At 33.8% G+C, this 20,470-nt stretch overlaps 2 protein-coding genes across 3 annotated transcripts in view; both read left to right on the top strand.

The window, feature by feature from the left end:
* LOC136025246 (short/branched chain specific acyl-CoA dehydrogenase, mitochondrial-like) overlaps window positions 1-8,457 on the top strand; it is a 40,715-nt gene extending 32,258 nt beyond the window's left edge. Inside the window, exons 6-8 of the mRNA XM_065701081.1 lie at window positions 1,709-1,891; window positions 5,451-5,586; window positions 8,100-8,457. Of these exons, the coding sequence (XP_065557153.1) occupies window positions 1,709-1,891; window positions 5,451-5,586; window positions 8,100-8,275 (495 nt within the window). The 3' untranslated portion in view covers window positions 8,276-8,457. The remainder of the gene's footprint in view (window positions 1-1,708; window positions 1,892-5,450; window positions 5,587-8,099) is intronic.
* A 4,123-nt stretch (window positions 8,458-12,580) lies between these two features.
* The window catches only part of LOC136025245 (vesicle transport protein GOT1B-like), a 33,374-nt gene continuing 25,484 nt past the window's right edge, over window positions 12,581-20,470 (top strand). For both annotated transcript variants that reach the window (XM_065701079.1, XM_065701078.1), the window contains exon 1: window positions 12,581-12,666. In XM_065701079.1, the coding sequence (XP_065557151.1) occupies window positions 12,642-12,666 (25 nt within the window). In that variant the 5' untranslated portion in view covers window positions 12,581-12,641. The remainder of the gene's footprint in view (window positions 12,667-20,470) is intronic.

Below are 20,470 nucleotides of genomic sequence, written 5' to 3'. Positions count from 1 at the left end.
TGACAAAGGTCACAAAAGCATTAAGAGTCAGCTGCCGAACACGATCAAGCATTGTAGCCTTCTCTAACTGCTTTGGTGCCTAATCTCACAGAAAGGAAAAGAGCTGGAAGTCTATGAGATATAGTTGTGTTTACTTGAGAGATCCCGGTAGGAGTAAGTGTTGACAATGTTAAAAGTAATTGGATTTGGAGCCGGAAGCTCAATAGAACCAACGCCATCACGCGTCGACCATTACTGGTATCAAATCTTCTCTATGACGGATGCTATTGGTGGGCGAAGGTGTAGGATTTTGTTGAAGCTTGTAAAAGCCGTGTTGACATTATTGCACGGTGGTGCTGACGTAGAGATGGTTTTTTGCTCTTAGCAGGACTTCTTCCGTCTGAGAGAGCCTTCATATCAGAAAGAATCCTGAATGCGAAGCTGCGTGTGATCGAAAAATTGAACACATTTGGAGACAAACCAAAAAGCTTTTCTATTCGCAAAGAATTTTTGGCTTTAGCTAGGTTGGCTTGGTCAAAACACCAAGACTATGTGGAGAGTAAGACAAAAGAACAAGCTGCTGAACGAAGTGTCTAAAAACAAGAAAAAGAAAGGAGCTGAAGCTAGATGACATTTCTTACAAAAAGGAGCTACATAGACTTGAGAAATCATCGCAAGAAAAGAGGGCCTCTGAAAAAAAAGAAAAAACGAGTGCCGTCTTGAAAGAGGCCACTAATCACTTACAGAGAGTGATGGCTTCAAAGGATTCCGTTGACATCGACTTTGCAAATTCCTTGCTAAAGAGTGCCATGAAAACGCAAGAACATGAAATAAATGAAACAAATGAAAAAGAGTGAACTTCAAAGGACATACAAAAGAGGAAATCAGACTTGATAAGCAAGTTCACCAACCTCTCAAAGAGGTGAATGAGTTAGCTTGCAACCTCAAGTCTTATGGATTGTTTGTATTTGTTTCTAGTATTGAAGTTACTTCTCTTTTTTGTTTTAAATACACATAACTGAAAGATTTAACAAAAAAAAAAGGAAATTGGAAAAACAAAGATAACTGACCCCTCTCCAGGGAAAATCAGTTCCTTCCGAGGCTCCTAATTATGATGATTCTTGGGGTGACTTGGCCACAGTTTCTGGTTCATGAGCAAAGGAATGTTTTGAATATGAATGGCAATCAAAATCTCTTCCCACTCTGGTCCCTATTGGTCCCTATTTTTACCCCTAGAAGTCCCTTGACAGGTCATCAGGTCCCTTTTCTAATGAGCAGGAATCATTCCGAGCCCTGCTTAAAAGCTATGCCGTAAATACCATTTTTTTTTTCTCCTTGGATTTAGTCAGCATTGCCAGTCAAATTTTTCAATCTAATGCAAGGTTTGATGATGACATAGGTTAGATTAGGTTATGGTTTGGTTAGACGAGGTTATATATATATATATATATATATATATATATATATATATATATATATATATATATATATATATATATATATATATATATATATATATATATATATATATATATATATATATATATAATGTTTTAAGCTGTTGTTCTGGTTTAAGATGTTTTCAGCTTTAGTTATAGTCTTTATATGTTTTAAGCTGTAGTTGTAGTTTAAGATGTTTTAAGCTTTAGTTCTAGTTTAAGATATTTAAAGCGTATGTTTAAGCTGTAGTTATAGTTCAAGATGTTTTAAGCTTTGTTTATAATTTTAGGTTCACGAGTCTGATATCCTTGGTCAATTTGGAGTTGGGTACAAATATGCCATCTCTACGTTAAACGAGGGTCGAATTGGAATTGCATCCCAAATGATTGGTCTAGCTCAAGGCTGTTTCGACCAAACGATACGATATGTCCTTGAAAGGAAGCAGTTCGGCAAAAGGATTTTTGATTTCCAGGTATGAAAAAAAAAATCTGCTTTCATTAATTCGAAATTGTAAAAAAAAAAAATTTTAGATTCAAATTTATTTAGATGTATCGAGAATGCATTCAATAACGGAATTGACTTTGAAGTGTTTTTCTTGGGATAGATGGAAAGCTTTCATAGATGGGAGCATCAAATTCCAATATTGGCTGTATCAAACAGTTCGTGATAGTAAGGAACGACTCGTCCCAATAGTAACCAAAACTAGAAAAAACAGAATAGATACATCTAAAGAATCGGCCTCTTTTGCTGATTCCAAATATATCTATATATATAAAAACAAGTTGTCTGTGGATCTGTGGATCGTGGATCAGGTGACGTCACCTGAAAAAACTGGATCAGGTGACGTCAAAACTGAAAAAACTAAAAAAAGGCAAAAACTACAAAAAAACTAAAAACTAATAAAAAAAATAAAAAAGCTAAAAAACTAAAAAAAGGCAAAAACTACAAAAAAAACTAAAAACTAATAAAAAAGCTAAAAAACTAAAAAAAAACTAAAAAAAGGCAAAAACTACAAAAAAAACTAAAAACTAATAAAAAAAATAAAAAAGCTAAAAAACTAAAAAAACTAAAAAAAGGTAAAAAACTAAAAAAAACTAACTACAAAAAAAACTAAAAACTAATAAAAAAAATAAAAAAGCTAAAAAACTAAAAAAAACAAAAAAGGCAAAAACTACAAAAAAAACTAAAAACTAATAAAAAAGCTAAAAAACTAAAAAAAAGGCAAAAACTACAAAAAAAACTAAAAACTAATAAAAAAAATAAAAAAGCTAAAAAACTAAAAAAACTAAAAAAAGGTAAAAAACTAAAAAAACTAACTACAAAAAAAACTAAAAACTAATAAAAAAAATAAAAAAGCTAAAAAACTAAAAAAACTAAAAAAGGCAAAAACTACAAAAAAAACTAAAAACTAATAAAAAAGCTAAAAAACTAAAAAAACTAAAAAAAGGCAAAAACTACAAAAAAACTAAAAACTAATAAAAAAAATAAAAAAGCTAAAAAACTAAAAAAACTAAAAAAAGGTAAAAAACTAAAAAAACTAAAAACTAAAAAAAACTAAAAAAAGGAAAAAACTGAAAAATAAGCTAAAATAAAGGTAAAAACCAATAAAAAACTAAAAAAAAAACTGAAAAAACTAAAAAAGGCAAAAACTACAAAAAAAACTAAAAACTAATAAAAAAAGTAAAAAAGCTAAAAAACTAAAAAAAACTAAAAAAAGGTAAAAAACTAAAAAAAATAAAAATAAAAAAAAACTAAAAAAAGGAAAAAACTGAAAAATAAGCTAAAATAAAGGTAAAAACCAAGAAAAAACTAAAAAGAAAAAAAGGAAAAAACTAAAAAAAAATTTTCATCTAAAAAACTAAAAAAAACTAAAAAAGGTAAAAACTAAAAGAACTAAAAAAGAAAAAAATAAATGACGACACTCAAAGAGAAAGCGACCAGGACAAAAGGAATGTTCGATTAGCAATCAACAAAGCACCGGGACACAGGGAGTATAAATGACGACCAGGACATAAGTAAAAAAAAAAACTAACAAAACTAAAAAGAAGGTAAAAACTACAAAAAAACTAAAAAGAAAAAAAAACTAAAAACTAATAAAAAAACTAAAAAATCTAAAAATCTAAATAAACTAAAAAAGAAAAAAAAAAGGAAAAAAATAAAGGAGAAAAACAAAACTAAAAAACGAATGTATATACAGACCGGGACACCGGGATACAAATGACGACCGGGACACAGGGAATATAAATGACGACCGGGACACAGGGACACAACTACAACGGGGACACCGGGGGAAACAGGGGGATATAAATGACGACCGGGACACCGGGGCAGGGAATGGTCGATTAGCAATCACCATCAACAAAGCTCAAGGGCAATCATTAGAATCATGAGGTATAGATCTGAATACAGATTGTTTTCCCATGGACCATTATATGTTGCATGTTCAAGAGTCGGTAAACCTGACAATCTATTTATATGCAAAGACAATGGGACAGCAAAGAATGTTGTATATTCGCAAGTTTTACGTAGTTAAAACCATATATATATATATATATATATATATATATATATATATATATATATATATATATATATATATATATATCTATATATCTATATTCACAGGTGGGACATAGGGACACAACTACAATGGCGCGTAACGACTTACGCACGCGGGGGGGCTTGGGGGGGCGCGAAGCGCCCCCACCAACTAGGTGTTGGGGTGGCGCGAAGCGCCACCCCAACAGCTAGTATATATATATATATATATATATATATATATATACATATATATATATATATATATATATATATATATATATATATATATATATATATATATATATATATATATATATATATATATATATATATATATATATATATTCGGAATCAGCAAAAAAGGCCAATTCTTTAGATGTATCTATTCTGTTTTTTCTGTATTAATATATTTTTATATAAAAATATATTTATTGTATTAAAAATTGGAAGGCCTAGTTGCCTTCCAATTTTTTGGTTACTTAAAAAGGCCACTAGAACTTTTAATTCTATTTACGAGCGTTTTTATTAGGAATAACTATACATAACTTACAAATCCCCTTACGTAACAAACTTCTATATTCTTATATTTTCAATACGTATATGAGGGGGCTTGCCCCCTCGTCAATACCTCAATCTTTACACTAATGTTCGAATTTTGTTCCAATTCTTTAAGAATGACCCCTGAATCACAAAGACCGTTTAATTAGAATAAATAGTTCTTTTGAGATTATTAAAAATGCTTTAGCGCAAACAGTGGGGTATTGAGGAGGGAACGAACCCCCCCCCCCCATATACGTAATCATTTCATTCATTTTATGTGTTAACGTTGCTCCTTACTTTCAGTTGAAAAAAAACTTGTTTTTTTTTATTTAATTTATCATTGTTTTTTAAATAACGCTGGAAAATCCAGTGCCCCCTTCATGGAAATTCTCTTCCCCCATGATAAATTCCTCCATGGAAAGATCCTCTCACGTAACCCCCTCCGCCGACCCCCCTACCACCAGAAAAAAATCTCCCTGAAAATGTCAGTATGCTTCCCAATAACCAATACTATATGGAAACAATGGGCAAAGTTCATCACTTTCTGCCCTTCCCCCGGCGACTGTGAGGGATTAAGTCGTCCTCAAAGACATATTTATTAGATTTTTTGACTATGCTGAACAAAATGGCTATCTCAAAATTACAGTATTAGAAAAATATGGGAAATTTTCTCAGGCTCTTAATTTTTGATGGGTAAAACTAAACTTGACGAAACTTATATATTTATAACCAGCATAAAAATCCGATTATTTTGATGTATATATTGGTATCAAAATTCCGTTTTCTAGAGTTTCTGTTACTATTGATCCGGGTCGTTCCTTATACAGTTTGTTACCATGAACTGTTTGATTAGCCACAAGAAGCACTGTTGTCGGCTATTTTCAATTTAACATTAGGACATTGAAAGTTTTACATCACCTATTTTCCCATAGTAAGTTTCTTATTTTTAGGGTATGCAACATCAAATCTCACTGATTCGAACACAAATTGAAGCAGCACGGCTACTAACTTACAACGCTGCCCGGCTCAAAGAAGCTGGTCTTCCATTCATCAAGGAAGCTGCTATGGCGAAATATTATAGCTCAGGTAGAACTTTGTTATAATTATATACTTTGTTTTCCACTGAGATATCTGTGTATGTAGTAGTAGTATTAATTTATTAACCAAAGGAAATAACACAAACAAAATCAATCGGTAGCACACCAAAAGCGTTGCTTGCGAGGGTGTGTTACAAAAAAGAACAAAAAATAGAAGAGAAAAAGAAAAAAAACAATGAGTTAATCTAAAATGAGCAGAAAGGTGAAACGTGTATTGACTTTTATCAAGATTAGATTAAAAAAAAAGTTTTTCTTAACTGAAAGTAAGGAGCGATATTAAAACTTAAAACGAACAGAAATGAAGCAATTGACATTACGATTAAACTTTTTAGTTTATTAGAAGTGAATGGTCAGTTTACTAATTATTTTTCTGATTAATTTATTAATTATTTTGTTTATAGGAGGGCGGTCGTCCCCATAGACATATTTTTTTTTAATATTTTTAATATTAATCTATAATATATAGAAGAACATATTTTGTGTAGAAGAATTTGATGAAGCAATTGACAATACGATTAAACTTTTTAGTTTATTTAAAGTGAATGGTCAGTTTACCAATTATTTTTCTGATTAATTTACTAATTATTTTGTTTATAGGGGGGCGGTCGCCCCCATAGACATATTTTTTTAATATTTTTAATATTAATCTATACTATATAGAAGAACATTTTTTGTGTAGAAGAATTTGATGAAGCAATTGACATTACGATTAAACTTTTTAGTTTATTAAAAGTGAATGGTCAGTTTACTAATTATTTTTCTGATTAATTTATTAATTATTTTGTTTATAGGGGGCGGTCGCCCCCTACCCTCTCCCCCTAGATTCTGAGCTATACCTTTTTGGGTACTTTCATGTAAAATACCTTTTTTGAAAGTGTATTTTTAAAATAACAAAAAACCCCCCCCTGCAAAATAAAATTATTTTGCCTCTCGTTTTCACTAAATTTTCGTGACTTGACGTCAAGGCTCATTTATGAGTGATCATTGCAATTGGCTGCTAGATGGAAATAGAAGGCACATAATCTTCAAATCAAAAAGAAATTGAAATATGATTAAATTAAGAGCTTAACAAAAGATTATAATCTAATTAGAATTACATATTCATATTAGAATCTAATATAAATGAACAAAATATTACTTTAACTTATTAAAATTAAAGTCCGAGGTTTTTTTTTTTTTTTTTTTTTTTTTTTTTTTTTTTTTTTTTTTTTTTTTTTTTTTTTTTTTTTTTGTCTCTGGCCTTATCATATAGAATGGATAGTGAGGGAGGTCATTCTGTTCGCTCTTCTTTATCATGGCATCATGGCCTCTTCATCAATGGCTGAGATAATCAGGGACCAATTAACCTTTTGGGCTAAAAATGTGCCTCTGGGGTGATGTAATCTGTGTAGCCCCTTAGGCAACGGCTCCAAATTATACAGATATCCATATAAAATAGCTCAAAAAGTGGGAGGGGTCAAGAAATTTTTTAATCAAATATCATTTTTCTTTGGGTTTTATTATTCTGTTTAGCTTTCCGGAACGAATATATTTATAAGTTGTGTTCTATTTGACAGTTGATGGGTGTAGACTGTAGCAGTGTAGAATGTCGACTGATAGTAGGCCAATTCACGCTTTGGGTGGAGAACAAACAAAGTCACAAATGATTTTGGAAAATATACTATCTTGCTAGACAGGGCTAATTCTAAGGATGATTTTTGTAATTGGTTTAGTCCCCCCCACAGTCCTTATCCCAGAATTTTTAGTCATCAGGAGCATTGCAATAAAATGTAGGCTTTTAAGCATTTCTATTCTTCTATTAAAGTCTCAGCAAAGCAAAGCTCATCAGCGATCGAATGTCAAAACGAATTCCTTGTTAAGAATGGACTTCAAATAATATGCGTCATATATTGTCTTATATCCTTCTACAGAGACTAATGGTGTCTAGGGGTGAATCTCCAGCATTTGTATTGGGGGGGGGGGGTAAGACGGTCTCATATTCTGATAGTCAAAGGGCTGTATAATATTTTTTTTCAAGTTATTGGGGAGGCAACTGCCCCTCCTTAAAACGACACCCAGGTGGTGTCTGTGGTATGCTAGATCCCTCCTTTTTGTAGAATTCTCGTTTATCTTCCTTCTATGTCTAAAATGTACCATTTATTATTATTTTCTATGTTGCTTTGTCATTTCAAAATTGCATTTTGTCAAAATCTATTTATTGCATATAATGCGTTTTTGTTTTGGGACCAGTGCCATGTCCAAAGCAGAACTCTCAGATGCATCAGTTTTGTAACCTAAAATTGTTGAACAAGTTATATTTTTTACTGGTGGCTGCTGTAACCACAATGAAATTGTTTGGAGGAGTTGTCTTTACCATATTTTTATGGTAAATTATTGTATTTTTTACTAATATTTTTCAGAGGTAGTAGCTGCAACCATATCAAAGTGTGTTAAATGCATAGATGGAACTGCCTTTACCATATTTTTATGGAAATGCTATTTTTTCTCATATTTATTTTTCAGAGGTGGCTGCTGCAACGACAACAAAATGTGTTGAATGGATGGGAGGAGTTGGTTTTACCAAAGACTATCCCATAGAAAAGTATTACAGAGATTGTAAGATTGGAGCCATCTACGAAGGAACTTCAAATATTCAGTTGAACACCATTGCCAAACTCATTGAGCAAGATTATAAGTGATTCAAATTTCAGTATTTTACAAGTTCAGTAATTCAGCTGCTAGGGTCCCCCTATAAGTGTACCTACGATCGTTTTGTTTATTAGTTTCTGGAATAGTTTGTTCTGTTGTTTAGGAAATCAGCGCTTTTGTTATATTATATGGGCTTTACTATACTTGTAGAAATAAACACATTGTCAATCTGTGTAGGCAGCAACGTAACCTTACCTTGACCGGGTATATGGACAAAAGGAAATTAAAATATTAAAAATTTATACCAGGAGACAGTTTCAAAGAAGATTTATAAATAATAACTGATAACTCGTGTAGTCCATGGGTGTGTGTAGACTATAATGTGTGGTAATGAACAAACATATTAAGCAGAATTTAGCTTTTTACTTTCCATCTAATCGCTCCTCAGCCGCTTATACAGAATATTCGCATATCTAGTTGCTTCATTTCACTTTTTGCTATGAAAAATGGTTGTTATTTTCAAGGATTTAACTGGCCCTATTTCTGAATTGAAAGTCATACCCCAATTAAAATTTAAAACAAAGATTATATGCTTGATTAATGATCCTCGTAGTGCAAATGTCGATCTTTTAATTCTCGGCCTTCGGACGTGATTGTTATGTATGGCTTGGCCGCTTCCTTTTTTTTCCCAGATTTGTCCAGACACTCATTTGGAGCTGATCGACCCTGGCTGACCTTACAGAGTCACACTGCTGACCCCAGTCTCAAGCGTGTGACAACAGGAGTCGAATCCTTGTCCCAAAGTACAATGGATTGCAAGGATTGTGTGCCAACCACTTACCTAGGAATTAAAATTCAATCTATTAATGAAATAAGATATGGCCTACTTTAAATTTCTAAGCTAACCGGCTCAAAATGTCCACAATCGTAGGTTCACACAGCTATTTTCGCATGAATTCAAGCAGTTATGTTTAATATCAGATTTCTGTTCTCTTGCAAACTCACATGTCATGACAGTTCAATGACTGTATCGAAAAAATTCAATCCAGGTCCAGAAAAACGCTTCTGTTGAAGAAAATAAAGTAAATACAAATATTGAACATGACCATACACCTCAAACATCAGAAGTGGTCTTCCTGTCATCATCAGTTTTATTTAATATAATCAGTAACTTTGGCCGTTTTACCGTCATGTGAATGTCGTGCTAATCTATGGGCCATTTAAGACCACATACTGTATGGGCTACAACTTGACTATATTACCTACAAATTGTAGCATTACCGTTACTATTTTCCTTCCTTACGCAAAATTTGACGAAGTTAGGGTCCCATCTATCCCTATTAAGGCTGTTATACACGGGTATATACCATTATCAGTGGCTACCACCTTGAATTTTTGGTCATTAAATCTGCAAGTAGAATTCTGTTATGCAAGTAGAATTCATATTTTGCAATCCATGGAGACAAATTTCCGAAACTCCTAACAATTCTAGCCAAAAACATATTAATTCATCAGTCAGAATGTTGATGTGATAGTTGTTTTTCAACTTCGTAACGTTTCACATCCAAATTTTTATATTACTTAAATCTTAACTCCATCTTATGTCTACAAAAGTGCTTAAGCTGGCTAACCACCGGATAGCGAGAAGTCGCCAGGACCATCAATTTTGCGGGTCTTGGCCTATATTGGTCTCTAAGTGATTTTCAGCATCTGGCAATGCACCCCCATCAGCAGTCAATGTCATTTACAAGTAATTTCAGGCATATTACCTCTGACTCACAGTACATCCATCACTGCAAATGTTTTACTACAGTGAAGACGCAACTATAATAAGCGTTATAGCTAGAAAGCCACTACTTATTGTCGAAACAAACAAAAGCCAGTAGAATCCATTAATCAAAATCCAGTGCAGTAATGTGCTGTTCACGAGGTCATAATGTCGTTGTGGGGTGTCGCTTCTAAAGGTCGCCCTATAAAATTGGTTGCAGTCACGGTTCTGACTAGGTTGGACTGGTGTAAGGTTCGCCATAACCTCACTGTAAGGCAACAGAAGCTGGGTTTCTCTTAGGGGGATAGGGACAAAGGATGGAACATATGGAGACCTCACAACATCAGAATAGTCCTGATTTTTTATCTATCCTTGTCAGGGAATTTGTCGTGGGTTCAAGTCTTTATACCCAAAGCACAAAATTTTCATTGTTTTCGAAAAATTTGTTCACGAGTGCGTGTTTACTTGTTTCTATGTTTTTAAGTAATCATAAGTAATAAAATAGATCATACCATGAAAAGTACACTTTCGCCATTTTTTTGCGAAAAACGTTAGCTCTTGATTTGACCATAGCCAAAACATGCTACCCTGGTTTTCCACTATTTCTTTCTTTGATGCAGTGGGGCTCACTTGACCCAAGGATCACTGTAGGGATAAAATATTTATCATTACATTTTTATTCATTATTCTTAATGTTTTCATAGGTATCAAGTAGTTCGTGATAACAAATTGTAAGTAAGGAGCGATGCGGCCCAATAGTAGCCGAAACTCTGAAGAAACAGGTTTTTGATACAAATGGATACATCTAGAGAATCGAATTGTGATGCCTATTCAAAACATATAAAATTCATAAAGTTTAATGTTATCCATCAAAAGTAAAGAGTTTAAGAGAATTACTTCGGCTTTTGAAAAGAGGAGAAACAGCCCCCCCCCCCCAAAAAAAAGAAGAAAGTGATCTTAATGACAATCACACCATCAGGCTCAGCATACTGCAGAGATTACTGGAGAAGCCTACAGTAGAGGTTCAAGCTCCTATATACTAGAATTTAGAATTTCGTTTTTTTGGCCAGAAGCAAGATAATGGACACATGTTTGTTTGTTTTTTTCAGGGGTGATCGTATTAAACTAGTGATCCTAGAAGATCGAGAGTGGGCTCATTTGATCTGAAATTAAAAGTTCTAGTTTCTTTTTAAGTGACCAAAAATGTTAGAAGGCAGCTAGCCCCCTTCCCATGCCCTTTTTCTCAAAGTCGTCCGATCAAAAATTTGAGATAGCCATAACATAGTCGAGACCTAATAGCCGGCAGGTCTCGGGGGAGTGGAGGAAGGGAATTTTCTATGAATCCTTTCAATTGAGGAGTTTTTCGAGGGAGAAGGGATTTTCCATGGTCGGATCTGGATTCCCCGGCATTGTTTAAAAAACGATCAGAAATAAAATAAACAAGTAAGTTTTTTCAATTGAAAGTAAGGAGAACCATTGAATCTTAAAACAAGCAGAAACTATTACGTTTATGAGGGGGATTGCTCCTTCCTCAATACTTCACTGTTTAAGCTAAAGTTTTTTTTAGAAATTTTAAAAAAGCTTAATATTCCAGTTAAACGGGTCTTATTTTTTAGAAGTCATTCTTAGATAATAGGAACAAAAAGCCTAACTGCAGCATGAAGACCGAGGTGTTGAAGAGGGGGCAGCTCATCCCATATGCATAATAGTTTCTCTTCGTTTAAGTTTTAATATTGCTCCTTACTTTCAATTAAAAAAAACTTGTTTCTTTATTTAATTGTAAGAAAAAATCCTAATTGTGAATAAAAACGATGCCAATATTTCCCTCACATTCAGTGATAGGAGGAATAAGGGATTACTGATAAGTGGAATTACATAGTAGTAGTTTTTTGTTATTATGTCAAGAATATCGAAAAAATCGACCCTATACTGAGCCCTATCTTTAGAAGGCCCCAATTATTGTCCCCAACTTAAAAACCTTTGGCAAACTAGGGTTGCCTTTGCCAAGAGACTTGGACACTTAAGGTTCGAACCGATCAAGTAATTTTTTTTTGGGGCTTAATTTTAGGCCCCTTAACACCCTCCTTATCCAGAATATGAGGTCCACTTGCCCCAGGGAACAATCCTTGAATTCTATATTTGAGCAATGAGGTTTTTGAATAATTTTGGGGCCCAGGGCCCGCCTGAATCCTGTCATCTCTGGTGGCATGTTTATCAAACCTTTTAACTGCTCTGACCAAAACAGCTATCAAAAATTTTGATCAGATTCCACGTGGGATTACGGGGATTTCTGGATCCCTTTCGCCCTTAAAAATTGCACTGAAACTTTCAATTTTTCATAGAACAATGTCTCTCCCAAATTTTTATGAGCTCCCTTCCCCCTTTAATACGAATCAACAAAGAGGTAAAAGAAAGATTATTTATGTAAGACGCATCGCTCTTTACTATGTTTATGCTTCCTATTGGTAGTCTCTAGTTGATACCAAGGTCTCCTTTAACTTTTTTAACAAGGTCTCACGTCAACTTTGCTAACTACGTTTGAAAAACGCAAATGATGATCCAGCTGAATTTTTTTTTGTCAGGTTGAAGGGACGCGCCTTTAAAAACTAATGACGTGTCGCTAGGGCGTTAAATTCAAAGAATCCGCCATGTTGCAGCTTAATGACACACAAAGTATTTTTATTTACTGATTTGTACAGTCTTTTCATTTTATCTCTTTTATTTATTTATGAATTTATGTTGATGAATAGTCTTTTCTATTGAACAGATAATGGTGTTTTCACCCTGTCTAAGATTTCTAGCAAAGTTATCATGTTAGGCTATTATCAGCAAAGTTATCATGCTGAAAATACTTGCTTTGAGCCTTGTGTGTGCTGTAGATCTAGGAAGAGTAAAATTCTAGTTAAGTGACTTCTTGCTATCTCAGAAAGAGGTTAGGTTAGGAAAATGAAACTTTTGGGGATGGGTCTACAGGATAAAGTGTATCCCAGGAAGGTGTTATAAAGTACCCCCCCCCACTCCTTCTCCTTCTAGAGGGCCGTGAAATTTGACTACATGACATGTCCATACCTATTGATATTTTGACAAAACAGCATTTTATCTTAATTTTCAGTTACTGGTTGCTTTTTCTCTGCCTTTAGTTCTGAAAATGCAATTCCTGTTACTTGAGTAGAATTCTGGCTCAATGTTGGTATTGCTGGAACAATTTTTTTGGGTCATGAAACTATTGTTAATAGATGCATTTTGACTTTTTGAACATCTTTTCTCTCTTGCAAAACTACCATTAACTCACCATTATGGAGTTATTCAAACTTAAAGTTGGTAATTTTTCTGTCAATTTGCCAATGTCTGGGAGGGTACAAGCAGCCTCTACCACAGAAGAGGATGAAATTGAGATTGTGTAAATACTTGTTTTGTATAAATAGCAGCTTATATGAAATTTTGTGAATAATTAATTCATATGATCATTCCTGAGTTACATAATTGTTATCTTAAGACCAAAGTGATTAATCAACTGACATTTACGGCCAGCCAAGAGAATACACAAGGACTGCATTATGGTAAGCAAGTTATTTTTATTCATAGTTTACCCTTTTTTTTCTTGTTCGAGCATTATTTGATGATAATATGCACAATAGAAAATATATATTAGATATAGGTTAGGTTAAGTTCATTCCAAAGGCAAATTATTTTAGGCCAATTCTTTCATAAATAACCTTCTCTAAAAACATCCAAAATTTGTGTGAATTGTCTCTAAAAGCCACAGAGCAATTTTCAGTTGAAAACATAAATGATTGCAATTCTGTATGTATAAATACAAGAATATTTGGGCTGGAATAACTCCATAACAATGAGTTTGCAGTAGTTTTGCAAGAGAGAAAAGATGTTAAAAAGGTCAAAATGCATCTATTAACAATAATTTCATGACCCAAAAAATTGTTCCAATAATACCAACATTTACCACATTCTGAGCCATATCAATGTTGTTTTTTTTTTTATTTAGGAAATGTACTTGCATATCTTTAAAACCTTATAAATTGGGATTAAGCAAAGTTGTGAAGCTGAAAACAATTTATTTGTACTTCATTCAAGCAGAAGATCTATTTTGCAGGGTTTCACTTTTATAACACACATATTTTTAAAGGTCATCAAAGGTCAGGGCCCTCAAGAGGGAGAAGAGCTAGAGGTAGGTACTTCAAAATACCTTCCTGGGACATACATTAGCCTGTAGACCCATCCCTGAAAGTTTCATTATCCTAACTTAACCCCTTTCCAAGATAGCAAGAAGTCACTTAACTAGAATTTTACCCTAGGAAGTTCTATTTTTATAACACAAAGTTTGTAAAAGTTTGCCAAAGTTCTGTACCACTTGGAGGGACGAGTGGTGGAGATAGATGCTCAAAAATCTTTCCATAGTACAGTTTATGCTGTGAAAACATTCCTGAAAGTTTCATTCACTTAACTCAACTAGCCTACTTTCTAAGATTATAAAAAAAAACCTTATCAAGAATTTCAGTATTTCCTATTTTTCCATTTTGTATCATCAAGTCTTTTTTCCATTATCTACGCTATTGTGCAGCTCCATCAAATTATTTGGTAAAATTCTAGTTTAGTGAATTGTTGGCTATCTTGGAAAGGGGCTAGGTTAGGAAAATGAAACTTTCAGGGATGGGTCTACAGGCTAAAGTATATCCCAAGAAGGTATTTTAAAGTACCTATGTCCACTCCTTCTCCCTCTTGAGGGCCCTGAAATTCGCCTACATGACAGGTCTATTACCTATTGAAATTTTGACAAAACAACATTTTACCTTAATTTTCAGTTACTAGCTGCTTTTTCTCTGCCTTTAGTTTGGAAAATGCAATTCCTGTTATTTTAGTAGAATTCTGAGCCATATCCACGTTTTTTTTCTTCAAAATTTAGGAAATGTATTTGCATATCTTTAAATCCTCATAAATTGGGATTGAGCAAAGTTTTGAAGCTGAAAACAATTTTGTAAAAAATTCTAGTTTAGTGACTTTTGGCTATTTTGGAAAGGGGCTATGTTAGGTGTCTTTTTTTTCTTACCAATTATTCATTTCTTTAACCTATTCTCTTTAGAAGAATCATCACAGAGCTATACAGATCCTATTCTTTTAAATAAGGTTTGAGTAATTCCCCCTTTCATTGCTGTGGTTATGACAGAAAATACATAGGGTTAGTGGGGTCTATTGCCTGTATGGAATTAGCTCTAGTAAGGTGGTTAGAATAACTGGTTAGATTATCTGGGCTCATATTTTAGTATTTTGTCATAAACTTTGTGGCACTGAAGTGTTTTTTAGTATTTTACCACTGTAGTAGAACATATAATGCTGCAATATTAAGTCCTTAATAAGTATCTCACTTAGTGTCTTTACTAGCCAAAATATTTTTTTTTTGGGGGGGGGGGGGCAGTTTAACTCTGTTCTCTTAACTTAAACGTAGCTGGTAACTAACTTAACTTAGAGTTTAACTCTTTCTCTTAACTCTACTTTTTAAAACACTAAAAAACTTAAGCGTAAAGAGTGGGGCATTGAGGAGGAAAAGCCCCTTTCATATATGCAGTAATTTCTGTTCGTTTAAGTTTTAATGTTGCTCCTTACTTTCAGTTAAGAAAACTTGTGTTTTTTTATTTAATTTCTGAACGTTTTTGAATTAATGCATGTTTTGATTTTGGCTCTCTGCACATAAATAATTAAAACAAAATTTGCATATTAATTTTTTTAGCTAAATGGCTTTCTCATAGTTTTAATCAGAAGATTTTGAGAAAAAAAGGATCAGGGAGGAGGCCTATTTGCCCTCCAATTTTTTGATTACTTAAAAAGGCAACTAGAACTTTTAATTCCTTATGAACATTTTCATTAGTAAAAAAATATATGTAACTTACAAATTAACTTACATAACGAACTTCTATATTCGTATGTTTTTATTATGTATTTGAGGGGGGTTCACCCCTTTGTCAATACCTTGCTCTTTACACTAAAGCTTAAATTCTGTCCCAATACTTTAAGAGTGACCCCTGAATCACAAAGACTGTAGAATAAATAGTTGAAATTACTAAAAATACTTTAGTGTAAAGAGCAAGATATTACGAGGAGGTGAACCCCTCATATGCCTAATAATTTCTGTTTGTTTTATGTTTTAATGCTGCTCCTTACTTTCAGTTGAAAAAACTTTTCATATATATATTTTCATTGTTTTTTTTTTTTAATAATGCTAGAAAGTCCTGCGCCCTCTTCATGGAAATTCTCTTCCCCCATGACCAATTCCTCCGTGGAAAGATCCTCCCACGTAACCCCCCTCATCAATTTCTCCTCCCCCCCCCAAAAAAAAAACAAAAAAATCCCCCTGAAAACGTCTGTACACTTCCCAATAGTCATTAGTATATGTAAACAATGGTCAAAGTTTGTAACTTGCAGTCCCTCCCATGAGGACTATGGGGGGGGGGTAAGTTGTCCCCAAAGACATAGTTATTAGGTTTTTCAATTATGGTGAATAAAATGGCTATCTCAGAATTTTGATCTGGTGACTTTGTGGAAAAAATGAGCGTGGGAGGGGGCCTAGGTGCCCTCCAATTTTTTGGTCACTTAAAAAGGGCACTAGAGCTTTTAATTTCCGCTAGAATGAGCCCTCTTGCGACATTCTAGGACCACTGAGTCGATACAATCACCCCTGGGAAAAAAAACAACAAATAAACACACATCCATGATCTGTCTTCTGGCAAAAAATGTGAAATTCCACATTTTGTAGATAAGAGCTGGATACTTCTACAATAGGGTTCTCCAACACGCTGAATCTAATGGTGTGATTTTCGTTAAAATTGTATTACTTTTAGGGGGTATTTCCCCCTATTTTCTAAAATAAGGCAAATTTTCTCAGGCTCCTAACTTTTTATGGGTAAGACTAAACTTGATGAAACTTATATATTTAAAATCAGCATTAAAATGCAATTTTTTTTATGTAACTATTTGTATCAAAATTCCGTTTTTAGAGTTTTGGTTACTATTGAGCCAGGTCGCTCCTTGCTATAGTTCGTTGCCACAAACTGTTTGATTGTTTCATAACCTGTTAAAATGTATCTTAACCCAACATATCACAGGGGTTACAGGGGGCCATGTAGAAAAAAATTGGCATGGGAGAGGGACCTGTTGCCTGTTCAATTGTTGTTGACCTCTTGAAAAGGGCACTAGGATTTTGTATGGATAGCTAATCACATATCCAGACTCTTGAGAGACAAGGATCAACCATAGGGTATTTCTCTGGGTAAGGATGATGAAAATATTGATAAAGAACTTTCTGTCTATGTTTTCACAGGGCAAGGCCTGTTGGCAAGTTGCAAGGATATCTACTTTTATCTCCTACCAGAGCAGTTTAAAGTAACAAACTGTAAGTAAGGAGTGATGCTGCTTAATAGTAAACAAAACTCTAAGAAACAGAGTTTTAATAATAATAGATACATCAAAAGACTTAAATTTTGATGCTTATTCAAAACATGCCATGGGGGAAGGGAATTTTCCATGGAGGGGGAGTTCTAGTATCAAAAACTATAGAGAGTTATATAGACTATCATCAAGTCCTTTCACCTCCTTGACTCCTTCATCAGGAAAACTAGCCACTGGAAGCATTATTATCCTCCAGTCAGCAAACAATGAGCGCACACTATTATATACATTGATACATTATTCTTGATTGTGGGAAGTGTGGGTACCTGAGCTGCCTGTCCCCGCAGTTTAAGGCCACTAGGCCGGCCAGTACCAATATGGCTCTTCCTATTCACTCCCACTCTCCTCTGCATAATCAGATTCTATAAGTAAATCATCTTTTTCAGTTGGCTTCTTCATGCTTTAATAATCACTAAACAATTTGTCTCTTCTTTAAGATATAGATGCCTTAAATATCTTACAATCAATGTGCCAAGGCAGTTTAGAATTCAGGATAGATGTATATGTATTTGGATTCTGAGCCAAGGAGCAGAAACGCTTTAGAGAAATAGTCTCCTCACTCTGATCCTGGCAATCAAATAATACATGTTGAATTGTTTCATCTGTTGAGAAGCAGACACGGTATAAAGGGGAATTATGTAGCTTCCAATTAAATAACAAGCTATTTAGAAGAAGGGCACCTGATTTCAGCCGGTAATATAGCACAGTATTTAGTCTAGAATGAAACGGGGATAAAATTAATTTACTGTGATTAAAATTAGATCTTTGCCGCGTAATATCTCATGAATTGAGGTCAGAGGAGGGACTAGGGATTAACATGGAAGCCTTTGCTGCTAGAGGACCAGCCGTATCATTATATTTTATACCTTTATGACTAGGAACATGTTAAAAATAAACCTGATTTCCTTTAGTCTTAAGATTAAGAAGCTGTCTTCTAATATTACATAAATCCTTGTCATTCACAATTCTGTTAATATTTTTGAGCAATAGTAATGCTGATTTGGAGTCAGAGATACAGAGTATATTTTTATAGTCCGGGGAATCTGGGGAGCCGGATTTCCCAGTATTGTTAAAAAATAATCAGAAATTAAATTAAAAAAACAAGTTTCTTTCAACTGAGAGTAACACTAAAACTTAAAACGAACAAAAATTATTACGTATACGAGGGAGTGGGGGTCGCCCTATACTCAATACCTTGCTCTTTACGCTAAAGTTTTTTAGTACTTTTAAAAGAGCTATTTATTGTAACTAAACAGCCTTGGTGATTCAGGAGTCATTCTTAAAGAAGTGAGACAAAATTCGAACTTTAGCGTAAAGAGCGAGGTATTGAAGAGGGGGCAACCTCCCTCATATACATATAATTTCTGTTCATTTTAAATTTTAATGTTGCTCCTCATTTTCAGTCGAAAGAAACTTATCTTTTCTATTTGATCAAACAGTTCGTGGTAACAAACTGTAGTAAGGAGCAACACGGCTCAATATTAACCGACACTCTAAAAATAGAATTTTGATACCAATAGTTGCATCAAAAGAATCGCGCTTTAATGCTGATTTTAAATATATAAGTTTCATCAAGTTTAGTCTTACCCATCAAAAGTTACAAGCCTGAGAAAATTTGACTTATTTTAGAAAATAGGGGGAAACATACAGTTTCTTAAAAGTCATACAGTCATACAGTCTTAAAAGTCATACCTTACCTAGTATTACTACGTAGTATTACTTAGTATACAATACCTTAAAAGTCATACAGTCTTAACGAAAATCACACCATCAGATTCAGTGTATCAGAGAATCCTATTGTAGAAGTTTCAAGATCCTATCTACAAACGGATCTACGGACAGATCATGGATGCATTTTTATTTGTTTTTTTGTTTGTTTGTTTTTTCCAGGGGTGATGGTTTTGATTCAGTGGTCTTAGAATGTCGCGAGAGGACTCATTCTAACGGAAACTAAAAGTTCTAGTGCCCTTTTTAAGTGACCCCAACAATTGGAGGGCTCCTAGGCCCCCACGCTCATTTTTTCCCCAAAGTCACCGGATCAAAATCCTGAGATAGTCATTTACTCACCATAGTCGAAAAATGTAATAACTATGTCTTTGGGGACGACTTACTCCCCCACAGTCCCTGTGGGGGGGGGGCTGCAAGTTACAAACTTTGAACAGTGTTTACTTATAATACTGGTTATTGGGAAGTGTACAGACGTTTTTAGGGGGATTTTTTTGGTTTGGGGGGGGGGGGGGGGTTGAGGAGGGAGGGGGGTTATGTGGGAGGATATTTCCATGGAGGAATTTGTCACGGGGGAAGAAAATTTCAATAAAGGGAGCGCAGAATTTTCTAGCATTATTTAAGAAAACAATGAAAAAATAAATATGAAAAGTTTTTTTCGACTGAAAGTAAGGAGCAGCGTTAAAACGAACAGAAATCATTACGCATATGAGGGGTTCGCCTCCTCGTAATACCTCGCTCTTTACACTAAAGTATTTTTAGTAATTTCAACTATTTACTCTACGGCCTTTGTGATTCAGGGGTCATTCTTAAGGAATTGGGACAAAATTTAAGCGGTAGTTTAAAGAGCTAGGTATTGACGAGGGGGTGAACCCTCTCGTATGCGTAATAAAAACATACGAATACAGAGGTTCGTTACGTAAGTTAATTCGTAAGTTACGTGTATTTTTGAATGCAAACCTCTTCATATACGTAATAAAAACATACGAATATAGAAGTTCGTTACGTAAGTTAATTTGTAAGTTACGTGTATTTTTTACTAATGAAAACGTTCGTAAAAATGAAAAGTTGTATTTGTCTTTTTAATTAATCAAAAAATTGGAGGGTAACTAGGCCTCCTCCCCCCTTTTTTCTCAAAATCTTCCGATTAAAACTATGAGAAATCTATTTAGCCAAAAAAAATTAATATGCAAATTTTGTTTTAATTATTTATGTGCGGAGAGCCAAAATCAAAACATGCATTAATTCAAAAACGTTCAGAAATTAAATAAAAGAACAAGTTTCTTTTAACTGA

This window comes from Artemia franciscana, chromosome 3 (assembly GCF_032884065.1).
Source record: "Artemia franciscana chromosome 3, ASM3288406v1, whole genome shotgun sequence".
Taxonomy (NCBI): Eukaryota; Metazoa; Arthropoda; class Branchiopoda; order Anostraca; family Artemiidae; genus Artemia; species Artemia franciscana.
Note: the sequence above shows the minus strand (reverse complement) of the source record. Positions and strands in the feature narration are given on the sequence as shown.